This window comes from Streptopelia decaocto (genome assembly GCF_964273445.1).
Source record: "Streptopelia decaocto genome assembly, chromosome: 3".
NCBI lineage: Eukaryota > Metazoa > Chordata > Aves > Columbiformes > Columbidae > Streptopelia > Streptopelia decaocto.
The window spans coordinates 80018821-80043471 of NC_138656.1; the positions used below are offsets into that span (position 1 = coordinate 80018821).

At 37.8% G+C, this 24651-nt stretch overlaps 1 protein-coding gene across 1 annotated transcript; it reads right to left on the minus strand.

The window, feature by feature from the left end:
• On the minus strand, positions 1-21920 carry MANEA (mannosidase endo-alpha). Its single transcript, XM_082047909.1, has 5 exons — positions 21793-21920; positions 14959-15551; positions 11276-11385; positions 5899-5975; positions 1-5222 (listed from the first exon to the last, which is right to left on the minus strand). Exons 2-5 carry the CDS (start codon positions 15506-15508, stop codon positions 4586-4588), a joined length of 1374 nt encoding a protein of 457 aa, XP_081904035.1. The 5' UTR covers positions 15509-15551; positions 21793-21920; the 3' UTR covers positions 1-4585.
• Between the last annotated feature and the right edge of the window lie 2731 nt (positions 21921-24651).

Below are 24651 nucleotides of genomic sequence, written 5' to 3' on the forward strand. Positions count from 1 at the left end.
TCCATTTGAATCCCACTTTTGGGGCATATATTTATTTTCCATGAAAGTAGTCATACATAAGCAACTAGATTTTTTGTAAACATCAAGGGAATTAAAAACATTGTTACTTAGAAGTAGCAGAATCCAGCCTGTAATTTTAACATAACAATATGGTCCTTTAAAAATAATTACTTCATTATATGCACATATATAATATATAAATAGACACACACACACACACACACTTGTTTTTATATAGGCATGTAAGCAAATGCATCTCTGCCACAGCCAGGTGGAGTATTAAATGTATTTTTTTTAATTCATGTTCATTACATAGCAAAGATACACTATCCATTCACAACAAAATCATACCTATACAATATAAAATAAATGTCTGGCTTTTCTGCAGTGCCAATAATCTTGTAGATTCTCTTTACTGACTATTACAACTACAAATTCTCAGTTTATGCAATATTTAACATGCTGGTCAAAAGTAAAAAAGTAATGAAACAGTGACATTATCTTAAGCAGGTAGAAAGATGAGGACCAATACTTGTAAAATACTTTAAGACTGGCAAAGAGAATTTCAGCTTACATTAATTAGTAAATAATTTGTCTGTAAATACTTCATTTTTTTTTTCTTTTTAGGTACACAAGTTCACAAAAAAGTGCCTTTAACTATATAGTATGTCCTTCACCATGTGCCCAGAGATATATTCTCCTACTAGTAACACAGTGCTGAAAACACTCCTGTGAAATGTTCTCAAGAAAACCCGAGAGCCATGTGTAAAACGTGTTAATTCAAACTATGCAGAGTGCATTCATATCAAGTTTCCTAATAAAAATGAGTTCACTAAAGACCCTTCTGCTCCAGCCACCTCTTAGGAGACACATCATTGGCACCTCGAAAGAAAGGCACTAGACAAACATGATGAAAATCAATATGAAACTACATTCACAATAATCTACAACTTGCCACTGAAATAGTAACAGCATATGCACGCGTTCTTTCCCTCGAAATTCAGTACAAGGTTATAGATCTGAGAAACATGCACTACTATACAAGATTTAATAGAAATTATTATTTCAGAGATGATGTATTAAGCTTCAGTTCTATGACAGGTCACCAAACTGAAAGAATTTACTTGGTAACAACTGACAGAAGCAGAAATGAACCTATAGATTTTCTTTAAAAATAAGTCCTCTTTTCCCACAAAGACTTGCTAGTTGTCTCAGAAACCATTTACCCTCTAGGGATACTCAGGATGTGATCAATAACTTCAGGTATTTCTATATTTGCAGAAGCACAGCATAGCACAATCTGTATTCAAACTTCCCATAGTATTTCTTGCCTAATCTATATAAATGCAGTACATAACTCACAGTACTATAACATACTATAAAAAGATGGGTCAAATGCAGTTAATCAGTGTAAAAATATTAAGAGTAATCATTACAATATTTTTTTCAATTAGTCATGAAATAATAGGGGTGTGAAGCCAATTTGAAATAGGATTTAGACATTTCTTAAACTCCATTTCAGATCTGAAACTCATAATATTCCTCCCTCCCTCCTAATTTTGGTTGCACACTGAAGTATTATTTTTTTTCTTTACTGTAACTGTAAAGCTCGGAGCAATTGCCTTGTAAATACATTCACTTTTCTCCTCTCTCACCGCAGTAACTGTGCACTTGTAACAATCTAATTCCTTTGCATTCCTACAAATCCTCTCCAACAGACCTATTTTTATTCAAATTTCCAAAAACTATCACAACTGCAGTAGCAGTCTATCAGCAAAATCCTCCATTCCCTGTAACAAGAAATAGCACTAATATTTAAGTACAGAGAAAGCATTGGGCAGGCAGGTGGGGTAGTTCTAGTAGCTGCTGTTCCGTCAACTCTCTGTAGAATCATCAAATTAAATTTTAAACTCTGAAATATTTTATCAGGTTACATATTTATATTTTAAAATACACCAAGCACATAAAAATTCAGTAAGTGCTCAGGGACAATGAATTTCTAGGCACTTAATTTTCATTATTTTCTAACAGAAATTCTGTACATTCTTCTAAAAATCCCATCAGACACCAGTGTGACACCACTATGGCAAGGACTAAATGATACCTTTATAGTAATTAGAGAAGTCTTTTCCAAGTAATGAAGATCCATTACACTGTTACCATTAATTATATTTTAAACAAGATAGATCACCTCAGTTGTACAATACTCTGCAACACATGTCAAACGTTTCTATAAACAGCAACAAAAAAAGCAACTTTTTTAGTCACAGAGAAAATAAACTGCCACTGGCAGAAAGTAATGAGCTGAAAACTGAGTGCGAGGTTGTCAAGACTAGTAAAGTGCTCAGACAACTACAGTGAGAAAAGACCAGTAGATGACAAAAGTTTAAGCAAATGGAAAACAAAGATACTTATCCTTTCAAAAGGTTTGCCTTCAGAAGATTTTTTTTATAACACATGAAATATTTATATGCAAAAAATCAATCATTCCCTTACATTTAAAATAAATATATGGGCTCTTCAGGCTGTGAAAGCATAAACATTTAACACATTATAAAAACAAATTATGTACAGCTATTTAAGGGATTTATAATAAAAACATATAAATCAGTTTCCTTAATAAAGGGATTGAGTGGTTAACTTAGAAGTGGTAACAGTCTAGCAAGTGCTTCATATGTCTCAGACATTATTTTGTGACTGTGGTCATACCTATACTACACTTCAGTTTATCCATTTGAGCCTAAATAAATCAAAATAAGCATTAGTAAACATTTATTTCAGAAGCACTTTGGAGTTTGCAGAAATGCAGTAGGAAAATGCAAAAAGTTATGAAGAAATATTAGTAAGACTACAATAGCTCTAGAGATGCACTTCAACATGCCAGGTTATATATCTGTCACCCAATTTCTGTATTTTTTTCAAGCAGCTGAAGGCATTATATGACACCTCATCTCTCTAGCAACTGCGGAGAAATGACAAGAGAATTAAACCGTAAATAAGTGAAAGATACATAAACGAAGCTTTTTCATACCAGAAAGACTCTAGAAAGTATTAGTAGTAACTGGCTTATATTTATTTGGAATGACAAAGGTTTCTGGAAAAAAACATACTATTTTGGTTCTTTAACCAGAAGTCCTCACATTCACTTACAACCTCATAGAACATTACTGTGAGAACTGATTAAAGAGTAATTTCCATGGATCCTGCTGAAAACAGTGGAATTCTAGTGGTCACAACAGTTCCAGCATATGAAATAAACCACAAGAACAGCACCTTGTATATAAATAAAAAAAATCCAAACCAAACAACTAAGAAAAGCTGGAGATTAAACACTTGCTGCAAATAAACAAAACACTGCAATTTCTACTATTCAAAAGTTGAGGACTTTTCTATGAAGTTGCATGAAAATACCAAAAAAAGGATTGCTGAGGAAACAGATCCATGGAACTTGATACTTTCAAGCTGCATTAAGAAAAACAGTTAATAATCACAACGTTATTAAAGGTGAGACTCTTAGATCTGAAAGTACTCGTTTCCAGCCACAACACAGGCTTAAAAGTAATGTTGGTAGGGAGCTTATCTGAACGATAATAGGATTTTAGTATCTACTGTTCTGAATGCTGGAACAACTAGATGAATTATATGAAAACAGAAAAATCAGATTTCAAAACAAACTAACGGGTAGTTGCTGTCATTGCTACGAAACTAGACTGTTCCTAAAACAAAAAAGAAGTTCCTAAAATTTAATTATTGTAGTACTAGTAAGGCATTAGCTTTCCAATCCTTAAACATTTTTAAAAACACACTAGATCTGTGACTGCAGTCAATTAGAAGAAAAACATAACAATGGAAAATTCAGCATATTTTTTGCATGTCAAAAAAAGTCTCTTCCACTCTCAAACACTTAAAAAAAAAATTAAAGTAACATAGAAAAAAATTATGCTATACCATGTACCAAACAGAACAAATTGAAGTAAACTAGAAATCTTTCAGTGTTTTTTGGAACTTGTTCTTTCAAGTTTATTTATTTATTTATATATTTTTAACAAAACACACTAGTTTTGCATCACACATACCTCTTCAGTGTTTTAACCACAAGCTAATTGGATGTTAATAATTACTTGTGTGCAAAGCATTAAAAACAGTAAATGCAGATTATTCCACACACTACAGACACACATCCTGCAAGAAGCTATCAGGATAAAAACTTAGATTACAGCATTACTTTGATTAGAAACACAACTACAAGAATAAAGGACGTAAGTATAACTATGCCAAATTTTTCTTCTATTTTAGTCATGTAGAATTATCTCATGCAGATGTTCTGGAAGCTCAGCATGCAAGTCACCAAGTTTAAAAAACAAACAAACAAAACCCCAGCATTTTCCCTGAATATTCTTGAACTACAATATCCAATAAGACAGAAATGCCAATATTCTTATCTTTTCACTGTTCAAAATTAAAATTCAGTAGTAGTGCATATACATTCAAGAGATAAAATATAATGACATTTAATAACAGATTTTCCAACTTTCAGTTTGTCAATGTACTCAATGTGTTAGGAAATAACTGCAGCAGCAACAGCTTACATAAGCCACTGTTCTTGTTCTTTTCTGTACTTCTCAGACCACTTCTGAGTAAGCTCTAGGTAAACATTTGGTTTATGTGGCTTATAATCGAGGTAAACCATCTGTCCAGTCCGTTTGGGGACAGCCTTTTCAATCTGAGTGCCCTCATGCCATTCATTAAATGACGTAATAGAAATAACTTCTGGTCGCACCAAAAGGGCCGCACTGAAAGCAGTCTCGTAGTACTTCCCATTGACGCGATTACGGGTGTTGTGGTTGTTCCACGGTCGGATACTGGTATCAATATACCCTGGCCCCACACTTGGAATAAACATTAAGTTGTTGCTATCACAAAAGGCTTTTAAACTTGCCCAGTTATGATGAGATGAGCCATAGGAGAAGCCATTGGTGGCAAAGTACGTGTACATTCCATCAAAGCCACTTCTGTGAATGTCATGCTTATGTCTTTCTTCTACAAGAAGTGCAATGAATAATGCATCATATGGAGTATTTCGAATAGTCTGGGATCCAGAAACAGTTAACAGATTTGCCCATATTTCGGGAATTGTTACATAAGAATCATAAACATAAAACATGGGAAGAAATCTGCCTGTGCTGGTCTTATGCCTGTAAAAGGCTGGATGGCCTCCATATCTATAAAGCAAACAAGTATCATTAAGACAAAATTTGCCATTTGGAAAATAATGCTTTACAATCTGAGCTGAACTACTTTTAAAAGACAGTGTACGCTCTTCAAAACATAGCAATTCATATCCATTTTCAGTCTGATGTTTGCTGAAGTATTAAGTAATGAATCTGCAAAGAACCTTTAAATCACTACAAATTAATAACTTAGTGTCATACTGTGCTATTGGTATTACTTTTCTCTGAAGAGCAATTCTCTAATTCGGTATGAAATAAGACAGTCTAAGTAGCACGATAAACAAAATAACTAGTGGCTGTACAGAATTTGTTAAACTGAATTAAAAATCATTAGAGGTTTAGCTGCTAGTTCGTCACTATAAAAATGTATGTTTAATTTATTTATCATGTAGCTAATACTTTAACAGCTTTAATCTGAAGTATCACGACTTGTGATACTAATAAATGTTGAAAGCAATTTACATTTGAGTACCTATGTAAAATTCACACTTCCGTATTTAAAAACCAGAATGAATTTTGTACAACAGAAATAGGAACTAAGTTTCTTATAGCTTTCTTCAGTCTCAGTGCACATTTTTATATATTCTTCCTAGTTTTAGATAACATACAGAAGTCCCTAAGCCAGCATGTAACAAACCCCAAAGGAAACCATTTTGAAAGCACTCACTTGTCAATGATGTATTTGACATTGTGGTACATACTGCGATCATCTCTATCTTTGTAAGGTTCAATATGAAAAGTGACCTGAAAGATGAAAACATAGTAAGAGCAACACAGATGTAAAATACTATTGAATACATGGGCACCGCATATTATGTGAAGCAAGTATGAGTCACTTTAAATATAGTTCATCTTCACAGAGCAAACATTTTTGTTAGTCTATTTTGAGAATAATCCAACTCTAATGCAACTCCTGCACTGATAATATTAGAAGGTTCAGATCGAAGGAAGTTTGGCGATAGAGTAAATATTTATGTGTTTTACATTAAAACAAAAAGTTGCTTTTGTTTTCCCTAGGCTACAGTGAATTACAACCATGCTTCAGAGAACTTAAACTACAGCAGAAACTAAAAATTGAAATAAAATATTATCTATCAAGTGTCAAAGAACTGATTATCCAATGAAACATTTTAATATTTGATTTCTAAGAAGTGTATTACATTTGCTATAGATAATTCTCCAAGGAGAGTTTTCAGTGTCAAAACAGATTTTAAGATATGAGATATGAAAACTTTAATTTAAAATTTTATAAAATTTATCAACAGCAATAAACTCTTGGAACTAAATCTAATACAATGTACTGCTACTGCTCTGAATTTCAAGCTTGAAGCTTATGGAATTATTTAACCTATACATGTGAAGTCATTTCAGTGTACAGAATGCCATTGTTTTAAAAAATACTATTAAATTGAAGATTATATTAATCCAACCAACTAGTTTTTCAGAACCAATATTAGAACAGAATGCATTTAATAAAGTTTTCAATAACTCTGCAATAGTAGCAAATTTCCACTGTAGAGCCAATATCTATGTCCATTAAGTACAAACTATAGAAAAATAGAGTGTTAGACCAAATCATTAGGACTGACAGGACAGGTTGAAGAGCACTATAATTTCATATTACATTTCGCACTACCAAAGCCAGGCAAATCAAAAAGAAATATCTTTTAGCAGACATATTAGAAATGCATTTTTTAAGTTAGTTTTGGTCTACTGACATTTCTAACACTTAACTGTAACAACTTACTCATGCAAGAATGTTTAAAAACATTACACTAGTAAATCCCTGGTACTATCTATACTTAATATCTGTATTCCAGTAATTATTCCAAGCAATAACAGTTCTACCCATATTCCAATCATCACCATACCACCACAGGCATTTTCCTTGGTAGCTTATTTCATTTTGCTTTGGCTCCTTTGATAGACTTGAATGCTAACAATTTCATACAATCATAGAATCCTAGAATGTCCTGAGTTGGAAGGGACCCACAGAGATTATCGAGTCCAACTCCTGTCCCTGCACGTGACAACCCCACAGTTCACACCATGTGTCTGAGGGCATTGTCCAGTCTCTTCTTAAACGCTGTTAGGCTTGGTGCCGTGACACCTCCCTGGGGAGCCTGTTCCAGTGCTCCACCACCCTCTGGGTGAAGAACCTTTCTCTAATATGCAGGCTAAGCCTGTCCCTCCTCCTCCCCTTGTGAGGAAGCTGTATGCCACTATGAGGTCTCCCCTCAGTCTCCTCCAAACTGAACAAACCAAGTGACTTTAGCCGCTCCTCATACAGCTTCCCCGTCAAACCCTTCACCAACTTTGTAGCCCTCTTCTGGACACTCTCCAGTAACTTTATATCTTTTTTATCCTGTGGTGCCCAGAACCGCACACAGTGCTCCAGGTGAGGCCGCACCAGTGCGGAGCAGAGCGGGACAATCACCTGCCTGCCCAGCTGGCAATGCTGTGCTTGATGCACCCAGGACATGGTTGGCCCTCTTGGCTGCCAGAGCACACTTGGCTCATGCTCAACTTCCCATTGACCAGAACCCCCAGATCCCTCTCTGCAGAGCTGCTTTCCAGCATCTCATCTCCCTGTCTGTATGTACAGCCACGGTTGCCGTGTCTCAGGTGCAAAATCTGTCACTTGCCCTTGTTGAACTTCATGTGGTTTGATACTGTGAGAGACAGTATCTAAGGCTTTGCTGAAACCCAAAAAGATTATGTCAACAGGCTTCCCTTGGTCAACTAGGTGGGTAACGTTGTCGGAGACAAAATTAAGTTGGTCAGGCAAGACTTTCCCCTCATGAACCCCAAGTTCTTTTAAGTGAGAGGAAGCTCCATCACATGATCTGAAAATTTTGGGTAAGCACAATATTTTTTTTCTTTTTAATAACTATTACACATGTGCAACTTATGTCACAAAATGCAATTCACACAGCATTTTTAACAGTTGCAAAATTACTTCTGTATCTGATTTAACCTTCCTGCTTCTCAAAGAATCTGCAGTTGCTACTACTGACAGGAAATTTCTCTGAGAACCTGCAGCTGGCATGACCAACTAAAATCAGAGCAGTTGAACAAGCTGTATTTTCAGTCTGCAGTACAGACAACACTCTCCAGAGATGAAAGATATACAGCTACTTAGATAATTTTAAAAATCAAATTTATTACTCTGCAAGTCTAAAAGGCAATGTGTGTGTTCTTTATCCCAAGGTAAAAGAAAAGTTTTACTCTAAAAATAAACAAAATCATACCACAATTTCAGATTATACAGATCAATCCATCTAACCTTTAACTGTTTTGACATTTCACCTATTTCAGGAAGCTGGTAATTTAGCCTTTCTATCCTTTCATGTCCTGGACTAACCTGAAGTCAGAGCAGCACCTCTCTGACCTTATTGTCCAAGGCAAGTGTTCCTGATACCTTCTGGAATAAAGACATCCATTCAAACTAGAACTTCTAAATTCATCTTTATTACTCATAAATGCTTGCTCTTGACCTCTATGATCCATCGCCCACTAGTTATGCAGTAATGCAAAAAGATTAGACTTTCTTCTTTCTCAAAGTTCCTTAGTTTATAGATCATTGTATCCCATAATATTTTGAAATACGTAATACTTCCCTCAACTCCCATGACTCAACTGAAAACATCATACTGTCTCATTTTAAAAACTATTTCCTAAACAGGAAAAAAAAATCCATAACACCATACTCTAGATTTGGTAAGCTTTAGATCTGAATGAAAACAGAAAAAAGAAAAGGCAGGTTATAATATTCTAGTCTCAAGGCAATATTACTTAGGTCTTCTCAAAATTCACTGTAATTCAAAGGGCACTTATACAGTATCACAGTATCACAGTATGTTTGGGATTGGAAGGGACCTCAAAAGATCATCTAGTCCAATCCCCCTGCTGGAGCAGGAACACCTAGGTGAGGTCGCACAGGAACATGTCCAGGCGGGTTTTGAATGTCTCCAGAGAAGGAGACTCCACCACTTCCCTGGGCAGCCTGTTCCAGTGCTCTGTCACCCTCACTGAGAAGAAGTTTCTTCTCAAATTTAAGTGGAACCTCTTGTGTTCCAGCTTGATGCCATTACCCCTTGTCCTATCATTGTTTGCCACCGAGAAGAGCCTGGCTCCATCCCCATGGCACTCACCCTTTATATATTTATAAACATTAATAAGGTCCCCCCTTAGTCTCCTCTTCTCCAAACTAAAGAGACCCAGCTCCCTCAGCCTTTCTTCATAAGGGAGGTGCTCCACTCCCTTAATCATCTTCGTTGCCCTACGCTGGACCCTCTCCAGCAGTTCCCTGTCCTTCTTGAACTGAGGGGCCCAGAACTGGACACAATATTCCAGATGTGGTCTCACCAGGGTGGAGTAGAGGGGAAGGAGGACCTCTCTCGATCTACTAACCACCCCCCTTCTAATACACCCCAGGATGCCATTGGCCTTCCTGGCCACAAGGGCACAGTGCTGGCTCATGGTCATCCTGTTGTCCACCAGGACCCCCAGGTCTCTTTCCCCTACACTGCTCTCTAATACGTAATCTCCCAACCTATACTGGAACCTGGGGTTGTTCCTGCCCAGATGCAGGACTCTACACTTGCCCTTGTTAAATTTCATTAGGTTATTCCCCGCCCAACTCTCCAGCCTGTCCAGGTCCCGCTGGATGGCAGCACAGCCCTCCGGCGTGTCAGCCACTCCTCCCAGCTTGGTGTCATCAGCAAACTTGCTGATAGTACACTCAATTCCGTCGTCCAAGTCGTTAATGAATATATTGAATAATATTGGCCCCAGCACTGACCCCTGGGGCACTCCACTAGATACTGGCCTCCAACTAGACTCCGCACCATTGACTACCACTCTCTGGCTTCTCTCCCTAAGCCAGTTTACAACCCACCTCACTACTCTATTGTCTAGACCACACCTCCTCAACTTAGCTGTGAGGATGCTGTGGGAGACTGTGTCAAAGGCTTTACTGAAGTCAAGGCAGACCACATCCACCGCTCTGCCATCATCCATCCACCTTGTTACATTCTCATAAAAGGCTACGAGGTTGGTCAAGCATGACCTACCCTTGGTAAAGCCATGCTGACTGCCCCTAATAACCCTCTTATCCTTGATATGCCTTGAGATGGCACCAAGGACAAGCTGTTCCATTACTTTCCCAGGGACAGAGGTGAGGCTGACCGGTCTATAATTACCCGGGTCCTCCTTCTTGCCCTTTTTGAAGACTGGAGTGACATTTGCTTTCCTCCAATCCTCGGGCACCTCTCCCGTTTCCCAAGACTTGGCAAAGATGATGGAGAGCGGTCCAGCAATGACTTCAGCCAGCTCCCTCAGCACCCGCGGATGCATCCCATCTGGACCCATGGATTTATGAATGTCCAGACTATTTAATTGCTCCCTAACCCAGTCCTCATCGACTAAAGCAAACTCCTCCATTGACCTGGCTTCATCCAGGGTCTCAGGGGTACAGGGCTCCCCAGGACAGCCTCCGGCAGAGTAGACAGAGACAAAGAAGGCATTCAGTAATTCTGCCTTCTCTGTATCTTCTGCCACCAGGGCACCCACCCCATTCATCAGTGGGCCTACATTGCCTCTGGTATTAGTTTTATCTGCTATGTATTTGAAAAAGTTCTTTTTGCTGTCCTTGACTCCTCTCGCCAGCTGTAATTCTAAGGAGGCCTTGGCTATTCTAGCTGCCTTCCTACATCCTCTAACAGCAGCCTTATATTCCTCCCAAGTGGCCAGCCCCTGCTTCCATGACCTGTAAACTCTCCTCTTCTGCTTGAGCATACCCAACAGATCCCTATTCAACCACCTAGGCCTCCTGGCTCCCTTCCTTGACTTCCTACGTGTGGGGATGCTCTGATACCTGCTTCTATGACCCAAAAGAAGTGCAACATGACAAGGGACAGAAACAGAAGCCACCATTACATGACAAGCCTCCCTACTCTATACCATGAGCCAAACATAGTCAACACTTCATAAGGTTTACTTTCTTAATTAGTCTTATTTCATGCATCTTAAAAATACTTTACCTTTAGATTATACTTGTGTGCATAATCCAAAATAACAGGCACCAAATCATCAGTTGGTTCTCCATTTTCATCAGCCATACCTGGTGGGTACCATGAAAGCACTATTACACCTGAAAATAAAAAAACTTAAGTTTTAAATAGTATTTTTTAACATATAACATGTACGTTATAACATTGTCATGAGTTATCATTATTGTTTGATGTGAAATGTACATAATATAAATTAGAATTTCAAATTACCTTTTAACCAATTACAAAATCTCAGTATTCTCATAGTGGATTTTAACTTCTTTGTTTAAAATACAACAGAACAGTGGTGAGATCATCTGTCAGCGGAACAGATTTGTGCCCTGTGTCCCAAGCCTAACACTTGGAGCCATTCCTTCCCACTTTTCAGCACAGCATCCTAACCTCCAGGTTGTACCAAGAGGATGAGAATGCTTCCAACTAAGGCATTATAGCTATGCCACAGTACAGCCAGAGAACATCAAGATACACAGGGTTAGAGAACACTCAAGAGATGAGGACTATGTGTGTGCTCAAAGAGATCCTTTCATTTTATGAAACTTTATTCCCCACCTTATTTCTGCATTGTACCTCTGGCTCCACTACGAAACAACCACTTCATACTAGAAGCAGTGACTGTAATCTCACAACCTTCTGTCTTGCTAAATGAAGTTACTGTGCTGTAGTCCGCCCTTCCAACTATGTGAAATTAGTTTTTAAATTTATTAGCTAAAAAAATGCTTGACTAACTCTCAATAATTTAAGGATCCTACTATTCCTGTCAAAAAGGATAACAACAAATATTATGACCCTGTGCTGTAAATTTTTCTGATCCTCTCCATGAAAGCAAAAGAACACCTACCTCTTCAAAAAGGCTAAACTCTTGCCTTCTAAAATTTAAATGCTGTCAGATAAATAAGTTAGACCTTTTATGTGTGCAGATGGAAATAATATTGGAAATAGGTAAGACAGAAAAAAAATACATGAAACAGTGAGGTAGGAATATTTTACTAACAATACTATTTAAAACACATGGAAGAATAAGTCAATGTGATTCTTTTTAACTAGGTAAAGATTTAAGTACACAAATCAGATCACTGAGATAGGGTAGTATTCACTGTAAATTTCATCTATTTTAGTAACTTTTTAACATTTCTGACTAGAAACTTCAAAACAAACAAGTCCAAAATTATGAAAAAGAAAGTATTGATTAGAGTGAATACATCATCATCTTGAAATATCAAAACCAGAAATTTGAGCTCACTAGACATAGAAGGTAGTTCAGAATCCCTCCGCACATTCTCTCCATATTATACCGAGAATCACAAATAACGGACTATCACAAGAGATAATCCACTTCAGGACAAGAACAACACAATATTTTACCACCCGATCTTTAATTTCACACAAAAGGACAAAATTTCAAATGAGTAAAATGTAAAGGACAAGTAGAACAGCAGCAATAAACTCAGGTTACACTCAAGGTACCTTGAATATAACATCTGTCAAGACCCCTTTCTGTACCTTTAGGAAACAGGAAAAAGTTCAAGAGACAGAATTGTTCACCAAGGAACCTAAATTCACATTTGCACTGTTCTCTCCATGAGAAAGACTCCTTAATACTTTATTTCCTGTGGTTAAAATAATAAAGTTATGTACCACTCCAGGAGTATAAAGGATGGACTTGATGCCAAAACCAATAGCATAAACATGTTTAAAACCAGAGTAGAGTCATTCAAGACAAATTAAGGACTTCAAATTGGATGACCATGAAAACAGGCTGATGCAAAAAAATAAATTCCATGATGCAATCAGAGGAATAAAATCTATTGTATTAGACTGTTAAAAATTAGGAAATTAATAAATAAGGAATGAATCGTAAAACATAAGAATATAAAGAAGCATTGTGTGAGACTCCTGCTGCTTCAATCTCTTCTATGCCTTTGATCACTACACAATAATGGCGGAAAGAAGCACTTACATGTTTCTGCTTTTGTGACATCCTTGATAAAGCCTCAAAAAAGGCTAGAAGAAAAATTATTATTTGACAGAATGTAAATTGCAGTCATGGATTAGACATTGGCTAAGAGATAAAAAAAAGACACTGTAAATATGCAAAAAAGTAGCATTCTTATTAAAGAAGATGCAATATCTGAAGTAATGACCCAAGGAAAAGAAAGTTGATGACTTATGTTGGTCAAATCTAGATGGAAGAGAACAAATTCAAGTGTACTTAAAACCATAAATCAGAATAACAGCAGAAAAAGCATCACTTTTGACAAATATCAGTAATATTTTACAAAGAGTATGCCACCAGAAGCATGAACTACTCATTCACATTGCTGAGTTTCAAATGGAAAACTAACTTAAGCTACTAAAAAACCCCTTATTTTGCAAAGCACTTTTCCTAGTATTTGGCATGTTTTCCACTAGCCATTTAGCTTTATTAGACATTTGTATTAAGAAGAGAAACATCACAGATTCTTCTAATGCTATGAGAGCCCTCTCTGCTTTCATCACACTACCATGCATTATTTTGCTTTAGATAAGACTAAACAAGTGCTTACTGGGAACTAATACCTGTGGTTTCTCTGCAACAGTTGTCCCACTGTTGCTGGTGTTCCTGTAATAGAATTTTCATATTACCGAAAAGGGTGAGAAATGTTTGTATTAACGCTTGTACAAAATACAGGTTAGGTTAAAAACCAGGAGAAAACAATGACCAGAAATTAAACATTATACAAGTAAACACTACTAATGAGAATATAACAATTACATTGAAACTTAATGATTAGGTGAATGGAAGTGATTCAACTCAAGATGATTAGCACCCTGAAAAATACTATGACCTCTGGTCATTTTGCTTCAACTACATTTACACAAGCTGTTCAGGGTTTAATATCAGCCTATATGACTCCTTATTTTAAAGGCGAACATAAAAAGGACCATAAAGTCCAACAATAAAAAAATGACAGCACAAATATATTGAATATTCTAATGTATATAATTAATCCTATTTAGAGAAAGGGAACATCAATTTGTATCGGATAAAAATATACTTTTGGACAAAGAAATAAACTATAATTAGCTACATTGAAACTACTGTACCCAAATTCAAGAAGGTTTGGATTAGACATTTCCATAGTTAATGAGAACACCTACAAACACACTGCATAAAATCTAAATTGTATAACAGCTATAATCCTACAAGGTCTTTGACATATTAATTAATTCATAATTGTTATTAAACACAAAGAATTAAAAAAAAAAAAAAAAAAAGAAAAAAATTCTATTTGAACAGATGGCTCCATGGCTGTGTTAATATGATTTTCTGAAACCTGTTCTTAAAACTGAAGTATTCATCTCCAGAAATGAAATACACAGACAATATATTCTAGCAATGTTTTTTGTATTTTCTACATACGGTATCAGTATTTAACAGTAAGTCATGAAATATATGCACCTACAGGATTACAAATATAATGTTTCTGTGCTGTTACATCCATTAGACACAGTTTTGAAGATGTGGGGTTTAAAACTCAGAAATACAAAGACATTTACTAGGTTCAGACATTTTCAGAATTACATAGAAAAACAAAAGAATGGGTCAGTTGTGTTCATTCACATATTTAAGGCTGGATAAATGAACAACATGCTGAAACATTAACATTCATTACCAGTTGAAGCTGAACGCATTTGTTTCATGTGGGCTTCTATGACAGAAGGGTCTTTGGAACTGTAAGATCCGAGTTCAGGGTAAAAGTTGGCCCCGATGTCCTCAGGGGGATTATGTCTTCCCTTTGGATAATTGTTTGCAATTTTGGGATCCCAATGTGGCAACAATGGATGGTTCCAGTGAATATATTTACCATCAAACTGTGGATTCCCAAACCAACTATAGTAGAATATGTGAAAGTTATAATTTGGAGAAGACAGCTCTTCTTCCAGCTTGTTGACAGGAGGCAGAGATGCTTTCATAGTATTGACTGCGATACTATGCAAATTATTGACGCGCGTCACAGGATCTGCTTGAACCCTGTTCAGTGAATTCTGTTTACTGTCTAAGAGCACCGTCCGTTGTTGAAGCTCGGGCAACAAACCAAGTCCAAATGGATCCCCAAAACCAGCTCTGTCGGGTCTCAGAGTCTTCAAAGCCATCATTATGGAGCAAATAAACAAAATAAAAAGCAACAAAATGATGCATGTTCTTCTGCGAAATCTTGCCATGATGTCATAGTTCAGAATCCAAACAGAAGGATTTTGGCCGCAACTGATCAAAAGACAAATATTTTAAAGTCAGATTTCTTATTACCTAATTCAACAGTATGAAATGCTTAATGAAATTTTTAGCTAACTGAAATAATACAGAGAGAAATGTGATGCATTCACTGACTGCATAACTAACAGCGCTTTTTTGCAGGGAGAGAGGAACAAAAAACATTTCTGCATTTGAAAACATATGTCAGGTTCTGAGGTTCTATCACCAAGGACTCACATATTTTATAAAACCTCTTACTTTTGAACTTCATTGTTTTCCTAAACCAAATAAATCCCATTAAATGAAAATTCTGGTTACATGATTTCAGAGCTATCATGTTTTGACAAGACTGATAGAAATAGCTGCACAGAAAATAGAAGAAAAAAAGCAGAAGCCATGAAAGGAGAATAATGCAGCAGAACAAGAGTAAAGGACAAAACAGGATATGACAGAAGTACAGCTTATGTTCAGATGTACAGGTTTCATTTACTAACCTATTTAACGGCTTTGGACCAACCACTTTGTGTTTAGTTAACCAATACACTGACTAAATACTTTGGCAAATTAAACTCAAAACAACGATGATTTGCAACTTCACAGATTCTGTTTTATTTTCTGAATTATGTAAACAACAAACCAGCATAACATTAGGGATGTACCTCTACCAGAAAGCCTGTGAGTTAGCAGCTGGCAGCCTGTTATTACAATGTCACTGCTGTGCGACAGTTCATGTAGGATTCCAGGCTTAAGTTAAAAACCAAGACCAATACTAGACAGCAAGCTTTGAGCCCTGAAAGTAGGGGGAAAAAAATAAATATAACAGAATGCCTGATTATTTATAACTTTAATTCCTGTTCAACATTAAATGCAAGAGAGCCAGAGAAAATTATTAATGAAATTTAGGTTACCACAAAATTACATAGAACAAGGTTATGCATAAAACTGACAACACTAAACCGGAAAATGTTAGAATAAATTTCTGATTCAACAGCCACTAGACACAGCAGAGCTGTGACCTTGTATTTCTGTCACCGACCTCTAAATTTTAGAATCTTACCTTAATTTACTGAGATATACATGTTGTTTTAAAATACTTATAAAATACCTCACCTTAGTTTCCTACCAATGTTCTTTACTACTGTTAAAGTGCATGCAGCTCAAAACACTCTATTTGTTACTGCTATCATAATTTCAGATAAGGAAATATAGAATACGCCTTTTAACAATACAGCCTGAATTGGATTATCAGTATGACACTGCCAAAAGCAAAAGTTCTCCTTCCAACCCTAATCCATTCATCCTGCTGTCTACTTTTAGTTACCTCTGGAATTCACCTGATTTTCACAGGAAGGTTAGTCATAGACTTCAACAGCAAAACCCTGTTAGCAATTCAAAAATAAACAACAAAAACCCCTGTATGCACTTTGTAACGTTTCCTTTGTTAGAGAGCTGACTCAGCTGAATGAGTATCACTGCATTAATGCCAACAAAAGAGGTAATAGCACAGATGGGGGAAGGGAAAAGAACAAAAATGCTGCTAATCATTTTGCCCAACTGGATTGTGAAACCATACTTTTGGCTACTGTCAGGGAAAATTACAGCTCATATGCTTATAGAACTTCACTTAAGACTTTTCATTAACAGATTTCACATCACTTTACATTAAATTACAGGGTTCTTTTTCTATAGCTCATAGTCTACCCCAAGATATTAGAATTTTGTCAGAGAGATTATTTGGAGTCAAAAACATTTTCCCTCTAGTAAGAAACTAACTTTAAATGCATTTAAACTATTTCTACTATTTTTTCTGACCTTTTCAGCCTTCTTTCTAGTCTATCATGCTACCCCTCTCCCTGTGAGTTTAGCTCAATTTTCATATTAGGCAAAGTGAAGTTTTCTAAAGGGTCAGGATTGTGGTTTTTCTGTGTGGTTGGTGGTTTTTTTTTGGTTGTTGTTTTTTTTTTTTCCTTCTTTTTTTTTTTTTTAATAAAAACAATCTTACTCACCTGACTAATATATTAAAGTATTCCGTTTAATTTAAGTCAGATGCTATTGATCCTCATCAAGCAACATACAGGACTGACAGTGATAAATTACTTCTGCAATTATTATTTTATCTCTTCTGTAAAAAAGAATTCACGACTGTATTGTCTATAATTAGAATGTTCATAAGGTCTTTCATGTGGGCTTTCCCATTCCATATTGAAGAAAGCATTCCTTTTTATTCTTTGCTTGACATATCTGCTACTAAACTCCACCTCATCAAGATTTCATTAACATAAAATGTTTTTTCTGAAGTGTCAGCAATTGATCTTAGTGCTCCACGTTCTTATTTCAACAAGTATTTTTTCAATGCAATATTTATCATGGAATTATTTTGAAAAATGAGCAGCACACTTCCTAAAATTTGACTAGCATCAGGACAGACCCTGGTCTACCATAACATACTATGAACCTCTAGTATGCTTATATAGAGGCTCAGCATCAAAGTGCAAAATTTCTAGAAGTGACACTCACGGTAAAAGCTTGTATTTTGGGGAAACATCAGTCTTAAGGATGACATAATATAGATGCCTATACCGTAAAAGCTGCATTGAAGAGCTACAGGTTGGCAATGCTTGCATTACATCAATCTTATTCCGAGCTACTCTATAGAGACAGTGACAGATAACTTACACTCATCAAGACTAGTGCCCCAGCAGAACAGTAATACTGGGGAAACAGACTGAGCAAACATGCCATGTGAAACAGCTACCTGAAGTTATGTCTATCCTTGGAACCGGAAAAATCTTAGAATACAGTTCTGATTCAACAGCCATTAGAGATAGTACAGCTGTGATTTTGTATTTCTGTCACGGACATCCAAATTTTAGAAAATTACTTCAATTTACTGAGGTACACAGGTCATTCCTACATACGTAGGAAGTATTCTGCCTTGGAATGTTGGGTTCATTTGGATCTAACAGCAATTCCCTTCCTCAGTAGGAAAAAGTCACCCTGAATAACTTCAGCTTTATGCAGATTAAGATCTAACACACAGACAGTTACCCTGACTCATATGATGACTTGTCAACTAGTAGCAGATGTTGGATTCCAAGCCCAGATCACCAGTCCCTGCCTACAGGCAAAGAACAGGTCCAATGGAGAGCAATGCTTCATCTGAACAGTGAGGCATCTTCAGCTATTTTGGGGATCAGAGACTTCCTGAACAAAAGGTCATTTACTTGTAAAATGTGCAAAACCACCGTCTATTTAGAAACTCACCTGCTAGCTTAATTGATGCCCCCAATTCTCAAATTAGAAGGGACTTGAATACAGTGTGACTTTCAACATGCCTTTTTTTTTCCAATTTTACTCCATAACCCTTTTCCAAAAACTTCTGCTTTCTGTCAATTCAGCTCACAGCTAATGCAGACAACCTGACTACAGAATTACTATCATCCCTAAATCCAGTTCCTGAGCAGTAAAAATGAGCTCAGAGGTCAATACTGTGAAATGAAAATTGTTCGCTTCACTCTGTTACTTTTTTTTTTTTTTTTTTTTTTACATTTTTTAATCACCCAGTCGCAGTTTACTTGGAAGTCCTTTGGCAAATTTTCTACTGAAAGGGGCTTGAAGTCAGGATCTTCAGTTAACTCTGGCAATGTACTCTGCACTACCACACACACTTTTCCAAATCACAGAATTGTAGAATAATTTCAATTGGAAGAGATTCTTAAGATCATAGAGTACAATCATAACCTAACTCTAGCACTGAACCGTGTCCTTAAGAACCTCATCTATATGTCTTTTAAATACCTCCAGGGATGGTGACTCAATCACCTCCCTGGGCAGCCTGTTCCAGTGCCTGACAACCCTTTCCATGAAGAATTTTTTCCTAATACCCAATCTGAACCTTCCCCGGTGCAACTTGAGGCCATTTCCTTCTGTCCTATCACTTGCTGCTTAGGAGACCAACACCCTCCATGCTACGACCTCCTTTCAGGTAGTTGTAGACAGCAATAAGGTCTCCCCTCAGCCTCCTTTTCTTCAGGCTAAACAGCCCCAGTTCCCTCACTTGCTCCTCCTAAGACTTGTGCTCCAGATCCCTCACCAGCTTCATTGCCCTTCTCTGCACTCTCTCCAGCACCTCCTTTCTGTACTGAGGGGCCCAAAATCAAACACAGGATTTAAATTGGGGCCTCACCAGGGCTGAGTACAGTGGGATGATCACTTCTCTAGTTCCACTGGCCACACTATTCCTGATACAAGCCAGGATGCTGTTGGCCGTTTTGGCCACCTGGGCACACTGCTGGCTCATATTCAGCCGGATGTCAACCAACACCCCCAGATCCTTTTCCACCAGGCAGCTTTCCAGCCACTCTTCCCTGAGCCTGGAGTGCTGCCTGGGGTTGTTGTGACTCAAGTGCAGGTCCCGGCACTTGGCCTTGTTGAACCTCATACAATTGGCCTCAGCCCAACTATCCAGCTGGTCCAGATCCCTCTGTATGGCTTTCCTACCCTCCAGAAGACCAACACTCCCACCCAATTTGGTGTTGTCTGCAAACTTACTAAGGGTGCACTTAATCCCCTCATCCAGATCATTGATAAAGAGATTAAACAGAACTGGCCCCAATATTGAGCCCTGGGAAACACCACTCGTGACCGGCTGCCAACTGGATTTAACTCCATTGAACTGAATCATGAATTCTTACCTTCAGGTCTAGACCCAAGGCACAAAATTCAACTGACATATTTTGTTTTCTCTTTTTACGACTACAGACACTACAAAACTGCACATTAGAAAAATATGTAACTTTAAACATTAAAGGGTAGAATCTGTATTTCCATAACATTCAGTTCCATTCATTAAAAAAAAATCTTATTCAGTTATTTTTCTTCCAGTTTGTAAGCTGCTATATAGACCTAAAACCCTCAAATAAATCTAAGTATATTTATCCCTCTATGACCATCTCTGTTTCAAATTAATTTGTTTCTCATGTAGGAATAAAATTTATGAAACTTATCACAGTAGTATGAAATCTCCAGCTGTTTTTCCTAAAACAAAAATTACCTCAATTAAAAAAAATGGTATCTGTGAAAAAAGCTGAAATATTTTCTAAACTGTTCCTTAAACACAATAGTAAGCCTGCCTCAAGGATAACCTCTCCCTTTCAAGCTCATACTTCACAGTGGTGTTTATTTTGCTCCCTCATTGCTGCTTTTTATACCCTTAAGCTATCCTGTTTGTCCTATCCTTCTGTTTGTCCTTTCCACTAAATGAAGAGTACAGATGGACAGAAGACAATGTTTTTTCCCCCCATCACGTTTACTCCAAATAAGGATATTTATTTAGTAAAAAAAAAAAAAAGAATAAGGGGGGGGCAGCTTTAACTACTCTAGTTCATTTTGGTCATATGATAACTCAGTTTCAATACCCCCATGTGTTGGGGTTTTTTCCAGTTTTACTGATTCCAAAAGACAAATACGCAATGCAAAGTAAGCATGTTCAGATAAAACAGATGTATTTATTTTAGTAACACCCAGCAAATACTAAAAAAATCCACATTTGTTTTTGTGTTCCTTAAACACAACAAAAGTGCAATACAGAAGAAAGCTCTGAAAATCTGACTTTCCTGATGAAAGTGTAAGATCATCCAAAAGTCACTTTGGTTGGTAGCTCATGGCTGGTATTAAAGCTTTCCATCTAAGTTTTCTAAGCTTAGTTTCTGCTAAGATTTCTCGGCTTGAAGAAACTGAAAACTCTGAAGTGACAGATCAGCACGGGCAGCTGCGGAGCCAGGCTGTTTCACAACAGCTCAGAGTGAGAAAGAAGAGCGAAGCCACCTCGCCGCGTTGCTCCCCCTTCATTGAGCAAGCCACCAAATTACGAGCCTCTACACTTTTCCCTAACACCGCCGAGCCAAGCGGCAACCCCCTGCCCGCAGCCGAGCACCTGCCGCAGGACAGAGATGCAGCGAGCGGCCTCCGCAGACGGGAGGGCAGCGCCCGAGGGGCGCCCCCGGCCCTTCCGACAACGGCTGCGGCGGGGCCGGGCGCCTTCCCCTCTGTCCCGACCTCTCCCAGCCCCGAGGAGTTTTCCAGCACGGCCCAGCTTCGAGGAGCCCCAGGGCTACGCCGCGGCGCCCGGCCCAGCCCGTCTCCGCGCTGCCCCTTCCCCAGCCCCCGGGGTCGCCGGCGGCGCTAGCAGGGCAGGTGGGGCCCGGACAGGGCCGCCAGAACAGCTGTTCCACGGGCCGCTGCCGTTACTCACCCGCCCGACGCATGGGCGCTGCCCGGCGGGAAGCGGGGCGGGGTCGGTGGGCAGCCGGGCGCGGCGGCCGCGGCCCGACAAGCCCCAGCAGGCTCCGGGGCGACCTCACACCGCTCCGCCGAGGCGGTGACGAGGAATCGCGCTTGCGCTAGCAGGCGCGCATGCGCGGGGCCGGCCGGCCGGGGCGGTGGGGGAGCTCATTTGCGATCAGGGGGGCGGCTGGTGCCCCATTAACCGCGCCTGTGACCGCGCTGTTCGTGCGTGGCCGTGAGGCCTCAGTGCTGGTAACTGCTGGCATGTTGGGAAAAACCGAGGTCATCAGCCGGGGGGCTCGATGGGCGTCCCTAGCTGTTTCCTTCCTGTTTTTTCTCCGAGGAACGGAAGTGAGCAGCTGGGTGCTAGAGCCCTTAGGCTTTGAAATAGCTTTATATATATATATATATATATATATATATATATATATATATAATTTATTTATTTATTTATTTTCTCAAAAGGCCTACAAATTCTTCAGTTCTTTAAAATTCTTTGCTCTAAAGCTAGTTTCTTTTTGGCCAGGGAAGAACTTGCTCGATGGCGATGGCTGAATGAAGTCCATGGCCTACATCCATGGATGGTGCACGATGAACTGCGATGGGTGGTAGTTCACACTCTGGGTTAGAACACCGCCTTTGAGATGGTGATGCATTGAGAAAGTTGGCGCGTTGTGGCGATTGCCCGTCTTTATACGCTGTCAGCTATATGGAAATAAATCAGAAAAAAGGTACATGGGTGAAGTGTGATAAGTACTCCTATAATACAGGCATTTTGTAGTTGTGTATAACTGCAAAAATGTAAAAATGGTTTCACACGCTACCGTTTCGTGTGTGTTTTACTCTTGTTGCAAAATAGTGAAAATGGGCTATAAATAGTTTCCATAATGAGATTAATAACCAAATTAATGAAAAAATTATACCCATTTTTTTACTGTAAAATCAGAAGAAATCTGTCAAAAAGAACATGAGCGCTTCAGATAGACTGAACACAAATTGTTGCAGTATGTAAACAATACAGTTTTCCCATAGAATGAAAACATTTTTTTCCCTTTATTGTATGAAAAGTGACTATAATGAGTTGGATCCCTGTGGTGTAGTTTCCCTGCTTGTGTATTTTTTCCTTTTTTTTTTTTTTCCTTAGAACCCCTCTAAGCCCTGAGAGACATAAACAGTGACCAGAATTGCGGCTTCATTGATATCAATAGCAAAACTTTCATTGATTTCAACAGAGGCAGTATTTCACTTCATATATGGATGAAAAGACTTGGAATGAGTGTCTCGTACTGTAGGTATAAACAAGATAAACACATAAATTCAACAGCTCCCATGGTTCTCCTTGAGTTCTGAGAAAAGACAGGCAGAATTGCCTCATGATGTTTTTCTTTGTGCTGTCTGATGGAAAATAATTTTGCAGTAATACTTATTATTGATATTTATTGTGTGTATCTGAGTAATTTCATTAACAAGGAATATGTTGTAAGTGATTTGGGAATGTCATGCTTTAATAATAAATGAGTTGGCATATGAATAGACTGGAGATCAAAATTTGAAAGTTTTATATCCATTTAATTTCCTCTCAGTCTTACAAAATTTCTCATTCACTGCATTTTCCTTCTTTTGTTGTCTTTTTTCTTGCTTTACCGTTTTTTTCTTTTTTTTTTTCTTTCTTTTTGTTCTCTGTTTCAAAAGAAAAAATAGTATAAATGTGCTCTTCTGTTTTGTGGAGAACATAACTTTAATTTTCACTTTACCATGAGGAAGAACTCCTACTGGAACTAAGAAAGTTTGTTTGAAAATAAGATAATCAGAAAGCTTAAGAGAGGGGAAAGTAAATCTGAAGCTCAATTTGATCATGTTTCATTAAGAGTATGTATTTACAGGATAAAAATTTATTAGTGTTAGGAAAAAATACCAAAGGAAGAAAATAACTAAAATGTGTTGTTCTGGCATAGTCATATTATTTTGAAACACCTTTTGGTGAAAAGACTAAATCTACTGGCTAAGATAAAAAACAAACAACAAACAAGCAAACAAACAAAAAACCCCAACAACAACCAAACAAAGCCCATCAAAACTGTTAAATCACACAATTTCTTCCAGGCCTTTCTGCATAGTTAGGAGACTAAGTAATTATGTTCAGTTTTAGCTTACGTGGAACAAGAGAGGTTAATATGACTGTGGTAATATTATTGGTTAACTTTATTTTTTAACATCTTGTGTTATATTTTTTTTTTCCTTCTTGATCTTACGCTTATTTATTTTTCTGTCTTAAATCAAGATGTACCTTTCCCTAGCCTGCCTTCAGTGTATGTTCTTATCTTACCTGCAGCTTCCATCATTTTCTCTCCGTTATATCCTGTAACTTCTCACTTGTTCTGTAGCAGACTGTTCTGGCTTCAGAACAGACAAAAAAGAGGGAATAGCCTGTGCTTGTAGCCTTTCCTTCTATTCTCAATAGTCGTGTCTGTCTCAAAATCATGTATCTCTCTGTTTTCCTTCCAGTAACCAGTCTGAAATTCTGTGAAATTCAAAACAAAACAAAAGCCAGGATAAGCTAGAAAAAAGATTGGCATTGTAGCCATTGGAAATATACTGTACTCACCTCAGGAAGTTCCATTTACTTTTTGTGTGTTTGGGTGATGCAGGCAAGTAGAAAGTTCCTCTACTTACAAAGAAAAGTCATCTAATGTAGCTAATAAATCTGGAACACCAAAATATGGTATACTTTGTTAATATAGCGGTCTCTACCAAGCTTATTGAACTGTCTGCTGTTTTATATCCTGGATTTGTATGGAGGTTATTTGTTGGGTAATGAATGCAGAAA

Bases quoted from the DNA above. Each gene is read 5' to 3' on its own strand.
- MANEA (XM_082047909.1), bottom strand. From the start codon at position 15,508: ATGGCAAGATTTCGCAGAAGAACATGCATCATTTTGTTGCTTTTTATT. The intron at 11,386-14,958 runs GTAATGAATGTT...TTTTATTTTCAG, and splicing joins AATGCGTTCAGCTTCAACTG to GTGTAATAGTGCTTTCATGG. The intron at 5,223-5,898 runs GTGAGTGCTTTC...TTTGCTTTATAG, and splicing joins GTCAAATACATCATTGACAA to ATATGGAGGCCATCCAGCCT.